Genomic DNA, 16,461 nt, shown 5'->3' with positions numbered 1-16,461 from the left:
TTCTTTTTCTTTTTCTTTTTCTTTTTCTTTTTCTTTTTCTTTTTCTTTTTCTTTTTCTTTTTCTTTTTCTTTTTCTTTTTCTCTTATTGTTTTCATAGTAGTCCATGGAAACAATAAGGTCAGGATATTAAAAACTAAAGAATATAGGCAGATTTTGCTCTAAAAGTGTAAATACCTCTATGCAGTAGACCTGCAGAAGTCTTGTCTGAGGGTTTAAGCAACACTTAAGTCATACAGATGCTACATTTGGCTCTGTGCTCAGAGATTAATTTCATCTAGACTTGTCAGTCAGTCTGAAGATGAAACTCAAACTTCTCTCACAGCAAAATTGCAAGTGACAATATTTTTATATTTTAAGCATAATGCTTTGCTTTTTAAATAAAAGTTTTGTAAGCTTCAGCTCATGAAAGAAAAGATAATATTTCCACATTGTACACTGCAGAGCGTGAGTTTTATCAGCAAACATTACTGCCAGTAATTTAATTTCTTTTAAACTCCTCTCAAGCCCAACAGATTTGAAAACTCAATATGAAACAGGATGTTTATTTTTGACAGTTTAATCCCTGCTATCTTACTGTTTTATTGCTCTATGCTTCAGTACTTAAGTTGCTAGAAGATGTGAGTTCATTTTAGAATAGTTGTTTAAGTATGCAAGTACTTGATAGAAAAAAAAACATTATCCATATAATTGATTATATATGGGCAGCCATGAAGTCACTTTAGACCAAAGCCAACCAAGCAACTGTTACTAGTTTCTCCTACCATTTAGATGCATATTGATGTGAAAATAGAATAAAGGTTTTGATGCCACCTCTAATCAGGTACCTCACAAAAAACAGTCAAACTGGAGAGTGTGCTTGGAGCACCTTATCCCATTACAGATGCAGGTATCCATCACTAGATTGCAATTGATCTGTGTTACAAACTACTTGTGTAACTGTGTGATGATTCCTAGTGAAATAAAAATTAAGTATTCAGAAGAAGTAGAAGAATGATCAGAAATAGAGATGGCCAAGATGGAATGGAAGTTCACTGTCATTTCAGGTTACTTAACTTGTACTGAACTTAACTTAACTGAAGGTAAAACCTTTTAAGCAGAAGAAACTCATATCTACAATCACTCAAACAAAGCTTTTCTCAACATACTCAGTGTTGTGGAATGAAGAGGATCACTAATAGAGGGCTGATGAACCTGCAACACTTTATTATTTTGGCTAGGCAGACTCTTGTGATAGAACCGATGACAAATGGAGAGGGTCAAACAAATCAGTGAAGAATAAAGTAGTGGTGAATCACTTAGAAGAAGAACAATTTCACACACTATTAAATTAGCAGGGGCAGTCACAGTAAGAAATCTACAATTATCTGCACAAACCCCTCAGATAATTTGGATAATCATACCATGATGCTGAGCAGCTTAAGTGTACCAGACTCAAGGTTTTTATTTTGTGTACATCAGCATTGCTAAAAACATAGTCATTTTGTTTTAATATACCTTAAAATACTCAAGGAATAAAACTGATTAGATATGAAATGGATTGTGCGTGTAGAAAAGCAGAACAAACTTACAATTTTCATCTTGTGCAATGCACTGGAGAGGGATTCCAAAGAAAGATGTGTAGCTGTCATTGTACCACACCAACAGCTCTGTGCCACGAGGGATATCTACACAAGCCCGGTAGAATATATTTGATCTAAACAGAAGAAAAGAGAGAGAAAAATAAAAAAGGCCTCAGTTAAAAACAGAAGACTCTTGTTATATGCAGTATTACAGTAGAAACCAATTGTTCTGAACATTTCTTCAGATAACTAAATTAACTTCTTACCAATTATTTTAAAACTGACTCTATTATAATTGAAGGACTTTGTTCAGCACCTGTAGGATAGGTTAACAAATTATTTTTGCAACCTTGTTTCAAAGTGATTTTAGAAATTCAACACTATGATCAGGGTGCACACAGTTCTGTGATTTAAGCCATAGAAATAGCTTTGCATTTGCTATCCAAGCTGAAGTCAACATATTTTAGTAGTAAATAAATGGCAATGCTTTTCATCTGAATAAATAAATGTTCTTTTAGCACAAGTTTGATATGGTACGACGTGTTCTTTCATAACAGCCATATATACCACCAAAAAGAGAGATCTTGGATTATTGGGTGAAACAGACTTCAGCTTAGGGAAATCCAAAAACAGAGTAAATCTGAACATGCAGCCACAGAAATCTTCCTCTGAATGGAGTGGGAGGAAGACATGGATGATCCTTCCGTGAGTATAAATTAGTGTTACCATCAACACTGTGGCCTCACTCTGTGGGAAGACTGTGGATATTCCTAGGCCAAATAAAAGAGAAAAAAAATGGAGTTTGCAGCATAAAAAGCTAGAGCATTATCCTGATCTTGTACTGGTATAAATAGCTTCAGAGTGACAATTCTACTGCGAAAAAATTTACATAGGGACTAAAGCTGTGTCAGATTAGAATTGGGCACAAGATGAAATAAAAATGTTATCAGTTTGTAATGCCTTTTCCCCTAGGCTTCACATAGAACAGTAAAGCACCCTCACATGAGATGGATGGAAATTCGATATATACAAGAAGAACACTCCACTCTGGCTGAAGGATTACATACCAAAATGATACAGTCAAAGTACTAAGAAATGACCATTTTTTATAACAGCTTATGTAAGGCAGAAAAACATCTATAAACCACCAAAAAAAATGTTAGGCCTCAACTGGTTTTCTCAGTGAAGAATTGCTACAAACGTTAGCCTGAAGTTCAAGATAAAAGTGTTTAGGGTGGTAGGCCTTAAATTCAGACTTTCTATAAAGAATTGGCTGTAGCAATGCAATTTGTTCCTTGTATAACACTGCAGACATAAGGAGAATCCTTTACCACATTTTTCATGGCAGTGAGATATGCACTTGTCAACATGTTTTGTCACCGCAAAGTGGCTCTTGGCAACAGGATCATAAAGATCAATAAAAAAGTGCAGATTCTCAATATTTTACTAGCAGCTGCAAAAATTTCATTTATCTTGTTATTTTCCTCGCTTACTGCCACCCTGTCTCAGGAGGGCACTGCTAGCTAAGCAGAATGGTTTTCTTGCCGTTCTATGAATATCTGACAAAAACTCTCCCTTTTGTGTCTCCTTCCCTCCTCCTCCTCTCCTCTTCTCCCTCTCCTTCTGCTCAGCGCCGCACATTTCATTAATTCTTTCCACTGTTACATAAAAATGAAAATTGGAGCCGCGCTATAAATTACCAGCATCTCCTAACTTGAGAAAAATTGAGTCTACTTTGTACTTCACCCTTGTAACATTTCATCTCTCAGTTTGGCTTCCCTTAACATAAACACAGCAGCCCAGCAAATGAATGTGCTAAAAACCAAATGACACACTTTGCCGCTGAAAGAGCAGAACTGTTTTTGAGCAATGGGTGGTCTGTGAGGCACGGAGTAGGCCGGAAAAAAAAAGTGTAAGCGTACACCGTTCCTTACAAGCGTGCAGAGCTTCCAAAACTCGCAGAAATCTCTGCATGCTGAAGTACATCAAAGGGATTTTTCCCTTTTCGGATAATATTTCCTTTGCTGACATGTATTTAGTATTGTGGTTGGATGACTCATAAAGATAGCTTCATGGCGTCCCAACGCAGTTGAAGCAGAACACATGCCAACAAACATTATTGTCAGCCTCAAAATAAAAACAAAACGTTCAGCTAAGGGTCAATCAATCAAGAGCACTTTGAAGAAAATTCCATTTAGATATTACAAATCATAACAGAATGAATTTAAACCAGCTGACTTTCTGTGAGGAGGACGTCCATGTACAATAAAAATTAGGCTGGTTTTTCAGTGTCCAACTTTTCTATTTTCTTACACTTGGATGCAGTCACTGGTGATGGATGCCAGTTTTTTAAATTGTGTTTTTGTAGTTCATTTTATAAAGATCTGAAGTAATCAAAAACAGATCAACGGAGGGAACTCTAAGTAAAAAACTCCACCATGAAAGGAGAGTTGTAAAATCCACTTAATACTGACAGATGTGGAATGACTTTCTCATGTTCATGTTTCATTTAGGTTTGTCATCTATATATACATACATACGCACATTTTTATGTCTTTATACATATATTTATGTGCACACACACACCACCACACTGAGAAATAGTTCACAAGATACCTACAAAAACATTCTTTCATCATAGCCATCTTTATTCATTGCCTTCTGTGTTTATTTAAAATCTGAGAGGATTCAAACTATCAGATATTTAGGAGTATAATAAAATACTTGTAGTGTATAAGTAGGATTGTTTTTTTTTTAATTGCGGCGTTATTTAGTCAACTGGCCAGAGAATAAAAAAGCAGAAAATGCAATTGAAAAATTTTACCACTGTTAAATTGGAACACTATGGGAAAATCAACCTTTATATATGTTTAATTTTAGTTTGCTTTTTGTATGTTTTATTTTTGATTTTAAAGATACTTTAAATAAGTTTAAGATTCCTCCTAAGGAAAAGAAACTCCACTCTCTAAAATAACTAGCCAAAATCAGGATTGCTCACTGTGGCTGGCAAACACAGGCTGCTCTTTGATGTGCTTCCTATCATGTTTAACAAGGCCAAGCAGTTGCTTCTGATTCTGAGGCAAGAGTTTTGTTTATAACTGAGATCATGTATTTATGCAACACATTGTCTAGGTTTTCTGGGTCTGTTTGCGAGCGTAAAGTAAGATGTGAAATAAATCCTGTACATTTTCTCCACACAGTGACCTTCTCTAACTGGTGACACAGCAGGCCCAAGCACTGCTAGCAGCCTTGGCCAGCAGGTGCACACCAAGTATCAGCCCTAGGTGCACACATGCATCATGGCTGACTCCCCGAAAACCTAATTTCTACAGCGGCTTTTTCCTTTACCCCTTCCTTCTCACCTGCAGCATGCTATTGGCACACACAGGGCACCCAGGAGCAACAGTCTGATGTGTGCACTGCCATGGCCTCAGCTCTTGGCAACCAAAGTTGAACCCATCTTCACCACACTCTGCAGCTTTATTATTGCCCTGGAAGAACACATTCACAAAAGCCCTACCGTTGCCTTTGCAATCAAAAGTAAGAGTACGAGTGACACTTACAATCTGAATTTTCACTATGAACTTTCTTCTTTTGTTGCACTGAGTAAACTGAAACACGCTTTACCTGTACTGAACCACTGTTAAGTTCTGTTCCCCGCAGTGCCTCGCACATCGGATGTACCTCATCCAGCTTGACTTACTGGGTTCTCCACCATCAATAAAGTGCTGCAATGTCCCATCTTGGTCATATATCTGGGGAAGAGGTCACAAGGTCAAGTAGTTAGAACAAATCATCAGCAATCATTTTCACTGCTTTGCTGGTTTCTCTCTGTGTCTTTTCCAGGAATTTATTGCCTTGAGATTTGTCATTGCATACTGATGCTTTTAGAAATCTACATGGAACAGCAGAAAAGTATTTTAGGAGATGCAAGTTTATCATGTTTCTTTTATCAAGCCAATCTTTTTGTATTAAACATGTTTGTGGTGTCTCAAAGATGTGACCATGTTTCCCAAAGAATATTTAACCTATTTTGACAGGCTGGCCTTAAATAATGAACTGCCAGATAAACAAGAAAATCTGGATGTAAAGCCTGCGTTTAAATGGTTAGAACATCTGAGCAAGGGGCAGTAGTAATCCCCAAACAAGCATTCCTTCCTTTGCATCTCAGTTGCAGCAAGAACACACGTACTTCAGTAACCTCACTTGGCACATAAGGGAGGTATAGGACTAATCAGACAAAAACAAAGGAGACTGGAAGTAAAAAGAGTTGAAGACACCTTTAGAAACTCTCTGGAGACATATAATGTTTTGAAGTAGTCAGTGCAAATCAGTCCGAAGGGAATAAGAGTTTCCCTAAATATGACAGCCCTGCCAAGGATGTGAGAGTCACTTAGGGTAATGTTTTAAAAAGACAATAATACTTCTTTATTCTGCACTGGTTGCTCCCTCTGAACTCGAAGATTAAGGCTGCTCTGAAGGAGCTGAAATGTGAAGATACATATTCTGTGCACAGCTGCCCTCCTAGTGTCATTAAAAATGAAATCTAGGAAGTGCTGCTCCTAAGCACAGGATCTCACAAGCTTTTTAACCTGTTACTGTTAACATTCAAAGTTGCATCTGAGCAATTAGGTGTTTATCCAAAGCAAATCACATCTTCAGATCTTTTTAATAATTCCATCCACCCCGAAGTTTTCCTTTTGAAATTCTATGAGCCTAACTTGATCTGTTTTCTTGCAAGTACTAACCTGCAAATTAAAGATGAAAAATATTTATTGTACTGAATTGAACACCTGTAGGGGAAGCAAATTAACAATCCTGCATTTCTATTTCAGTGTCAAGAAACGTCATCTCAGAAATCATGTGAAGGTGTTCGATATTTCTGAAATATTAAATGTGATTTTTCTATGGTGCGAACAAATCCATACACTGTAACCTGAATCCAGAGCCTTATTTCCCCATGTAAGAATTTCCATTTCAGGAATCTACCTTGCTTTTTCTCTTGACTAAGAGGGATCTGAAGTACTCAGAGATTACTTATATATTGCTACGGCATGAGAGAGAGGGAAATAAAGTTTACAGAGAAGGAAGATGCTGAGCAGTGGGACGAAGTCGGGGAAAACAGAAGGAATGTCCATAGGCAAACACTCCAATACTGGTGACTTGGTTCATTTTTTTTAAATATATGGTAGCTTGCTGATTACCAGCAGGGACCTATTGTTATGTAAACATGCTAATGTTCTCTGATTATATGAGCAAAGTAGGCTAAGCAATAAAATTCTGTAATGGAAGTTGAAAAATTATACAGGAAACCAGCCATCAAAGAGGATGAAAAGGAAAAAAAAAACCAAAACCAACAATGATTAAGTGTTTGGATGCAACCATTTTGGCAATATCTACCCAAAAAGTTTCTGCACAGTGTTTACTATCTATTCATTTACAAGGTGCTTACTACCATAGATTAACATGAGGCAAAAGGCAATTTCCACCAATGAAGAGTTGATAGCTTCCCAATCTCCAAATTCTGTGAAACAAGAAAGACAAACAGTCATAGTCAGTACTGGCAGCCATGTCCAGACACACAGGAACCTGCACAGAACTCTGTGTGGATGGACAGTCCTGAGCTGACATGAGAAACAAAAATCTGTCATAAAAACACAGAAACTGAGCTCTCTCAGGTCATGACCTGGAGGACACAGGATATGTTGCTGGGTCTAGACCAGGTTCTAGATCATGATTTTTTCATCACTCTCAGCATTATCCCATAGCATACCAGTGTTTTCTGTTGGAGAAAATAGAAATAACAAAGAGAAAAACACTCCATGGCTCTGCTTTCCATGGCTGGGAGGTGCTATCACCTTTTCCGTTACCTTGAATCAACTGCAAGGGCTGTAAGAAAGGGATAGAAGGTGCTACAAATGCTTCATCTAAATTCCTATGAAAACTGTTTCTAAATGCTTTATTCTTGCAAGTATTCTTACACCAGTGACAGTGTTTTGTTCCTAAGGGACATTACTGACATTGCAAGTAAAACTAGATAGTTAAATACTATTTATAAACTCTGACCTGCAGCACTCTTAGTACTGTTGTTACAGGAATGAAAATCCAGCTATAAAGCAGACACCTTGTCACTGAAAGGAAAATATCAGCACTACATTGTGTCTACCTGTCCAATTACAAATATCTAATTCAGATCTGGAAAAACTTAACTGCTACGGTTATTATTCATATTACCATCATGCACCATGCTTAGTAATTTTGTATTTGTCTACATCTGGCAAACAGTACATTTGTGCATGAAGAAGCCATCATGAGTGAGCAAATAGTGGCTTGCCATAAAAGAGGAAAAGTAAGCCTGCAAGCATAAGTTTTGAACACGAATTTATAGCACACCACATGGATGGACACACTCATCTGCTTCTGCATTACACATGTATATGTATTTAAACATTCACAGCGACTAATAAGAAAAACAACAACAAAAAAACCCACTGTAGAATCCTGTGAGGAGCCAAATTCACTGAAAATCTTTGGCTCGTTCACCAGATCACTGCATTGATCTACTCTGGCATAACTTTTAATGCATTGCAGGAGTCTCAGGGCAAAATAAAATATCTTTTGCACAAATCCCTGTGGTGAATACATGTATCTCACAATAGTCATTACTCTAAACTGTGGGGAAAAAAATTAGCTACTACATTTTTCTTCTCTGATTACTCCTGCAAATGCTACCTATGCTGCTTACTGGATCTCTCCCCCCTTCTGACTGCAGGAAGTTACTAGACTTTGTTTTTTTATGAGCATTCAGGGAGATTTTTGGTTGGTTAGTTGGTTTTGCTTGTGCCTGAAATGTTTCAACACATGAAGATATTTTGTATATGGCCTGTTCCAGGTCTGAGCAGTGCATCAGCCTACCGGCAGAGACGAGTCTGACAAAAAAAGACTGCACTCGCCTTCCTGTGTTGCATGCTTGCTGCTCTTTCTTAGTAATTCTCATCTAATTAATTTACTTCTTAGTAGGCTCACTGATTATTAATAGGTTTCTAACATGTTACATATCAAAAGACTTAGAATGCAAAATATACTATTATTCCAAAATTTCAGAATCACAATAAAAAGAGCTTCGTTTTCCAAGAAAGCGACCTTTTTTTCCCTTTTTTTTCCTTTTTTTTTTTTTCTTTTATTTTATATTACTAACAGCATTCAGAACATAGATACAGAGATGCATGCTCTAATTACAAAATCTTTTACAGGTTGCCACTGCTGTTTCACTGTGCCAACTGTGTAGAGTGGGGAAAAAGCAGTTAGGATCCAACGCACTGGCACTGGTCAGTTTTGTCTTCTATTTGCATGCACAAATAAATTCAGTGTGAACAGCTCGTATTCATTACTTATTGGATTGATTATTGATAGGTTAGAAGCTGTAGATACTTAAGCTTGCAGTGCCAAAGACGATAGCGGTATATAATGACAATAGTAACAAAATTTCTAAAGCATGCAGCATCTCACATAATTAATGGTCTAAAAACTATGAACGGCTATTATTAGGTAAAATAAACAGCACTCGCTGGAACATCTGTCATACTGGCAACATACCAAGTCAAGGCTGGACCATGTAAGATTTAAGTTGCAAAATGGATAATGCACAGTGCTCTGAGAAATCTCAGATCAATACTGAGGTAGCAGTGTTGCTTCTTGCCTAACTTGGACAGATGGGGACAAATATGATTCCAGCACTAAAGACTGTCGCACCACTTGCCGGCATAGATGTCACAGAATTTTGGGATAACGGAGCCTGGATGTAATTGCTCAGCCACAGAGAAAGCCAAGCTGTGAAGCAATTTAAAACAATTTCACAGAAGAGACAGGGAGAGGAGAAGTGGTCAGTTCATTGGAGTTCGTTCCTCTCTATCTTTTGCTTTCCTTTGTTCTCTTTCCATGGCCTGGTGAAGGATTGTGTCTTTTGAAATTCTGCCTGCATTTTATTTTTCCACTTAATCAGATAAAAAAAGGTGTTAGTGTACAACTTAATTGACCTCTCATTTTCCTTGCAGGCAGACCAGTCCTGAAAGTGGAGTTTCTCTTTGTATACAGTTTTGTATTCTAAAATTAACTATTTTAATTATTTTTTTAATGCTGCAAGATGTTGAAAAAGATGTGAAGAAACCAGAAAACATGCAAGAATTAATTCTTACCAATACCAGGGGATCCTGCTTTTTGCTCTTCACTACTATTCTTTCTGACATCAAATGCATAAGATCACAGGATTTCCCAATCACTCAGCATTAGCCTTTTTCTCCCATAATAACTTTTACCTTTGACTTCAGTGGGAAGAGTGAGGACAGCAAGGGAGCACTTCTGCTGAGTACACACGGAACTACAGAATCACTGATCATCAAGTCCAACCCCACGCTAAAACATGTTCCCTGTAGTTAATAATTCCCCTTTCATAAATCACCAGCCAAACAGATAAAAACCACAGGTGTACTCCAAACTACTGGAAACATGGAGAAGATGGTTGTGATTAAACAGTCTGATATGTCAGAGATGGTAGCATCCATCCAAGTTTTATTCTTTCTGTAACAATGTATGAACCTACAAACCACAGTAAAAGTGAAAATTCCTTTACTAGTCTGGACATTAGAACTGGACAGTGTCTACATTGTGTGAAACTCAATACTGTGAGCCTGTGCTTTTGATAGTAACAATACTGCAATATCCTCTATGAATAACTGCATACAAAAAAAGAGTTTAAAAAATATGAAAAAGTGCAATCTTTGATAACTGTGGGTATGTAACTGCCACTTCATAGGAGACAAGCAGCCCTCCACATGTCCATTTGTCAGAACCACCAACTGGAGGACAACCTCTACAATGCACCCCAAACCCTGGTGCAGTCTCCTCTCTAGAGCCTGTAACAGATCAATCGCTCAATCCATATTTCTCTGTCCATCAGTCACTTAGACTTTTGAAAAGGGGAAGCTATAGGAAGCTAAGGCATGCAATTTCTTTGCCTACATGGTCATTTTTGGGCTAGTTCCACTTCTGTTTCCACTGAAGGTTACATCCATTTACCTTTGTTCCTCTTCTTACTGGTGCTGGTGTGGGGTTTTTTGTTTGGTTGGACTTTTTTTGTTTTTAGTTTGCTTTCTAGCATTTTTATTCATCCCAGGCATAGAGTACTGCTGTAAGAAAAGTTCAGTAATAGACTGGCAGAGAGCATTCAGTCATATTGTTGGTAGACAAGAGCTCTACAGCCAACTTATAAATGACAAAGAAGGTTAATTCTGTTCCAAAGGAGACAAAACAGCAGTCACTTTTCTGAAAAGCCATGAGATTGACACATATAAATGCACAGTAATTTGGTTTACTAAGGCAGTGACTGTTGAGCAAAATGCCAATGGACTCCAGTCTTTACTATGACACATAAACATTATTTATTTGTTAGCATTTCTAACCATGTCAAGTTGGAAACAAACTGGATTGTATGCATGACTTGATAACTTAGTTGTTTAGGTTGGATTCTGCGTGTCAGTGCCCAGCTCCCTTTGGAATCAACACTGTCAAAGGATCTCATTATCCAAAAAACTGGAAAAGTTCATGAGAGCTTTAGTTGAGAGAACTGAAAGACAGAAGATAACTAACAAAATTTCCTGAATAGATCACATTTAAGAAGCATGGTTTAGGCAGGAAATCAAATAGCAACTGCATTCATGTTTGATTAAAACAGCTGTTTAAATAATGAATGCTTTCAGACTTTACACGCTCTGAGCATCTGATTTAGAGGTGGGCGCTTCTGAATAAGCATCTTCTCACTGTTACACACTGAATGAGAAAGCTATGTCTTTACGCCTTTTGCAGCCACATCTTACTCCTTTCATTCATTAGCTTGGTGACCTGGTCAGGCCATTTAGCAAATGTTCTAAGAACAACTCTTAGTCTCTCTGTATAAAAGAAAATAAGAAATATAATGAAAAACAGAAGCAACTGGTAATGCGTGTAAAATTCTCCAAGCACAGCCCAACCAAAAAGAAACACTGATGTTGATAGATAATAATAACATCATATAATCACATCCTTTATGAAGAGCCTATCTCAAAGATTGCAGTACTTTGTAAATGACATACTGTATTTTATATCACCTGTACAATAAACAAGCAAATTATTCTTGGACAGTATAAAGAAATGTCTACTCATCATATAACTCTAACTTTGATGCCTAATAAATATTATTGAATCTGTAGCAGTGAACTACACACATAAAACTGGTACGAAGAAATGGTAGTACACATGTCAGCAATCTCATTTTACTATAAGTAGAAACGTTTGGACAGGTTCCCTTTTATCTGTACAGATGTTATTGTGGAAAGGCATTAGCTGTAAAAGCTTCTCATATTCTCCCTTGCTTGATAAGTCTAACTGATTTGTTTTGACACTTAAAATACGCCTTCAGATTCTTTATGGGCAGATTTATATAAATATATACGTATATATATGTGTATCTGTGATATGGATAACATCTAAGCTTCTTGGCTTACGATGAAATAAGAACAGCGTATCATTATGTAGTTATTGAAAGCTAGTTACTACAGATTATATGTGTGTGTGAAATAAATATGCCCGTAACTGATTATTGACCTTGAAGTGCTTCAGCTTTTTAAATAACCTGCAAATATTTTGTTGCCATTTAGAAAAATGTTGAATTTCATTTAAACAATGGTTTTGCTTTTGAAAATTTTATGTTACACACGAAACAGTGTCCATTTCCCAATGCTTTTAACTAAAGCAAAGCATTCTGAACTGGGATAAAGTGCAAACAGAATAGAGATCTGAAGTAAGAGAATCAGGAAGAAACATCAGGAGTCACAAACCGTAGTAAAATGTTGTCCAGCATTTGCTGGCAATACACTCTCTGAGATGCAACTTCTCCGTGAAAACGCACAGAAATGGATCCTGGCAGCCAATGATCTTTAACTGCTCACACTATCCAAAGCCATTTCTACAGTCACACATATCTGATACGGAGCGCACATCTTGCAATATCTGCTTAATGTTTCTTCTCTTTAATCTAGCCGGCGTCATCTAGCAAATTTTATAAAAGAGAATACTTGCCAACAAATATTAAAAGCTATTTAGATTTAATGTTTCTCAAAGGATTATAGCATATGAAACTATAAACATTGTTTTGAACTGTCTGCGCTAGGTGAAAGGCTTCATCTCACACTTAGACCCCAGTCCAGCAAACACTTATGCACATGTTGTAGTCCCATTGATCTCAATGGGACTGCTCGTGCATAAAATCAAGCATCTGTGTAAGCGGTTGGAGGACTGGGGCATTACTCCAGAATGTGCCACGAGAGCAATGCACTGCTGATTATGCCAACTTGATTGAATTGTTTTTCTAAGTAAAGCCTCAACAATTTTTTTTTAATTCTAATCCATGTTGGCCCTAGAACAGGGAAGCATAACACACAATGCACACCAGCAGTATCTATCAACAGGACAAAAAGGGGAGGACATCGAACAGAAGATGCACATGTGAATCTGGATGTAGAATCACCAAGGTTGGAAAAGACCTCCACGATCATCTAGTCCAACCATTCATCTACCACCAATACTTCCCCACAAAACCATGTCCTGAGTACAACATCTAAATGTTTCTCAATCACTTTGAGCTTTGTCAAAGGCAGTAGTGACTTAGCAGGATAGGAGAAAGGAGAGCACAGAGAGAAATGGGTAAGTTTTAGAGTTACGTACCCATGCAAAATAATTTGAAAAGAGGGAATGCCCCTGGTGTACCTACTGACATAACACGCGAAGTCTGCTTTTCCACATGACAGCTCCAATATATGACTGAAAAAGCAGAGGCACTCCCGGTACAGATCACAATGAACTGGACAGATTGCTTGGTAGCAGAGCCGTGGTAGCAGGAGAACATGGGGGGGGAGGGGGCAATAGACTTCTCTGCAGTCCCATTTCCGTCAGGCATAGAACATGAAAAGAAAAAGTATTGCCAATCCAGCCTAAACGTGCAGAGATCCGTGTTAAAAAAAAAGGGGGGGAGGAGGGGACAACTAAAAAAAATAGGTTGTTTAAAAGCAGAGAAGCAACAAAAACAAAAGAATCTCACACCAGTCAGCTGTAGGTGCATATTCCAACATGCAGAGAATTACAAGGAGATTGAAAGGGCCTGATGCTGAACATTCTCTTACCTGAAATCTTACTCAATAATGACATTCCTAAGATCACTTTCTGAGCCAGACAATCAAAAAAGTTACTGTGGATGATCTTTGTTACCCCAGTGTCCCTGAAAACACAACTGGTTCCTTTGCAAGTTAGTGACAAGTTAGGCAGCTTCCTGCTGCCTATCAAAGCCTCTGAACATTACTAAGTAAAATTAAAAAGTGCTTGTTTCATAACTTTTGATTCTTCTGCAAGCAACCCAAAGCTCCAGGAGGGTCCTCTCTCATTCAGTTGAGATGTTCTTTCAGCCTACTTCCCTACAGTAAATAAACCTATCCAGATGGGCAAAGAATTAAAGGTCAAAATAGCCACCAGGGACATAATGTGACAGTGGACAGCATCTAAGTCCAGGATGCACAAAACCAAGTTTTGGCAAATCTCATCACTCAGCTTCAAGTTCATCAGTATTTTGAGTTTTCAGGCTGAAACAGGTGAGTAGATACACTCTGCTCTGAAGCTGACTAACTGATAGCTCAGTGACCTTAAAAAAAACCCTCTGAATCAAAAGACATTGGAAATTAGGAAGATGGAGGGAGAGTGAGGAAGATCACTTGCTCCATTTTGACTCAGGGCTTAGCTTGCTTCTGACCAAGAGAAAGCTGATAGCACAGGAGCCTTTGCAACTTCTGCTGACTACACTTTGAAAACATGCTCTCAGGATGCATTTTCATAGCTTTGTGCATGAAGATGTGTCTGTGTGAAAATTAGCTTTTCCAGGCAGGATTTTAGATTTATCAATTCCAGTTTCAGTGCTCATAGGGATATTTTTAGACATACTGATGTATCACACATAGAACATGTGTCATTTCACACTATTAAGCAGGCTAGATTAAGGATTTTATTTGTGCAGAAGTACAAACAATGTACTCTGAGGCACTTGGAGATAGTCATTCCTTTCTTTACCTTTAGGATGTTTTAAGGATGTTCTCAGAGGCTCTTTAAGGATGGGTTTACATATATAAATAGCTTCTCAATGACACAGCTCCAAGAGATACTCTCAGTCCTGTAGTAAAACCAAACTAGGAAAAACAAGTTACTTGTAAAATATGAGGGAAAAAAATAAAAACAAACAAAAAAAATCAACTTTCCTTCTGAAATTAAAGCTTTCTTCCAGTAACCTCACTTTCAGGGAACATGCCAAGTATTACTCTGCTGTGACAAGAGCCTAGCATAACTGACCCACTGAGGCATGTATGGCTCAGGACTGGGGTGAAAGAGTTAAATGCAGGGGTCTAAACATCAGTTTTCACTGTTGTTTCTGACAGCTCTGAACAACTGATCCAGAAGGCAGGCAGGTCTCCTTTAGATCTGTACCCTACCTGTCACTCCTATGCGGATGTCTTAGAGGCTTTCCAGGGCCTAGAATGGCATTAAAAACCTCTGCTCAGATACTGGAATTACTCCACAGATGATGTCTGAGTTCAGCTCCTGCTCTGAAAAATGTTTCCCATATGACTTACAGCAAGTACTTAAACTGTTTCTTGATCCTCCAGCTGGGATGTTGATAGCATTTGTTGTGCACCAATTGTTTACCTCCACTCTGATATTGTAAGCAAATATGGGTAGAGGCTGTCTTTATGCTGGAAATGCAGAACATCTATCTCAGCAGAACATCTACCCACTGGTACAGTAGAGACTCCATAGGCAGTTCTTTCTGTTCTTTTATAAATGTCTTGTTTTCGAGATCTCCCCATAAATGAGGAATTTCAGTAAAAATGACATATTCTAGGAAATATACTTAACTCCTTTGTGAGTTCTAAATAATGAGGCGCACTGATATTTTTAGTTTAGAATATTTTGGAATGTCTGGAATGCTAAGTTCCCCAGATGATGATTAAAAGGTCAAGTAATAAAGTATATGATAAACTAAGCTTGAGATTCCTCATAAAACAAATGAGTAATGGCTGCACAAACTGCGTTGCCATGTTTTCATGTTAAAAAAATGTCTGTGCCGTATTATTTCTACAAATTTGTGAGATGGTAAGGTTCTCAGAAAAGCAGTATGGCAATGCTTAGAGTGCAGCTACTGGAGGGCTGGAGTCAGGGTCAGAAAGCAGATGAAAACGTGCACTGAAAATGAGTGCTGGTATTTCTTGCGCGCAGACGTCGATGAACAGAAACGATTTTTTCCTTGCGGGAGTGCAGGCCTGGTGTTGTTAAGTCTCATGCTAATTTTCTTTGGAAGATAGTTTGTTTCTGTGAGGATTATAACATTAGATTAGAACATTGCTTGAGTCACAATCACAGGAGCCCTCCAGAGCTGTTAAGCATTTGGCATATCTCACTTATCTCTAAGGGTGGCAGGGGCCATCAATACAAAGTGGACCATCAATCAATCTGGGGTCTTCTTCAGACGTTGCCTGTCAGCTGATCAGAGGAAGACTTTAAGGAATCAGCTTTCCATTATCAGGATTTGGTCTGCGATCAGAACAAGCCACTGAACCTTTTACTTTTCACTTGGCAAAAACATACACACTGGAAAAAAGTCCTGACAGTTCATTCATTTTGCTCCATCACTGAAGCCAGATGATGTTTGACTGGGGAGACCCACCCTCTTTGATGTTGTACTCTTCTGAGAGTGCCCCGCTGTGAAAAAAATTTTCTCCTTCCAAATTAAAGAGAAATATTTCTGCGTCCAGCTGTTAAATGTGACGTTTG

General features: G+C 38.0%; 1 protein-coding gene across 1 annotated transcript in view; it reads right to left on the bottom strand.

Annotated features, from left to right (window-relative positions):
• PRDM6 (PR/SET domain 6) overlaps positions 1 to 16,461 on the bottom strand; it is a 73,167-nt gene that overhangs the window by 20,989 nt on the left and 35,717 nt on the right. Inside the window, exons 4-5 of the mRNA XM_042874352.1 lie at positions 5,188 to 5,315; positions 1,570 to 1,694 (exon numbers count right to left, since the gene is read on the bottom strand). Coding sequence (XP_042730286.1) covers positions 1,570 to 1,694; positions 5,188 to 5,315 — 253 coding nt within the window. The remainder of the gene's footprint in view (positions 1 to 1,569; positions 1,695 to 5,187; positions 5,316 to 16,461) is intronic.

The sequence above is a fragment of the Lagopus leucura genome, unplaced genomic scaffold (genome assembly GCF_019238085.1).
Source record: "Lagopus leucura isolate 7727_CA_CO unplaced genomic scaffold, USGS_WTPT01 Super-Scaffold_54, whole genome shotgun sequence".
Taxonomy (NCBI): Eukaryota; Metazoa; Chordata; class Aves; order Galliformes; family Phasianidae; genus Lagopus; species Lagopus leucura.
The sequence above is the reverse complement of the archived record's forward strand: the minus strand, read 5'-3'. Positions and strand labels throughout refer to the sequence as shown.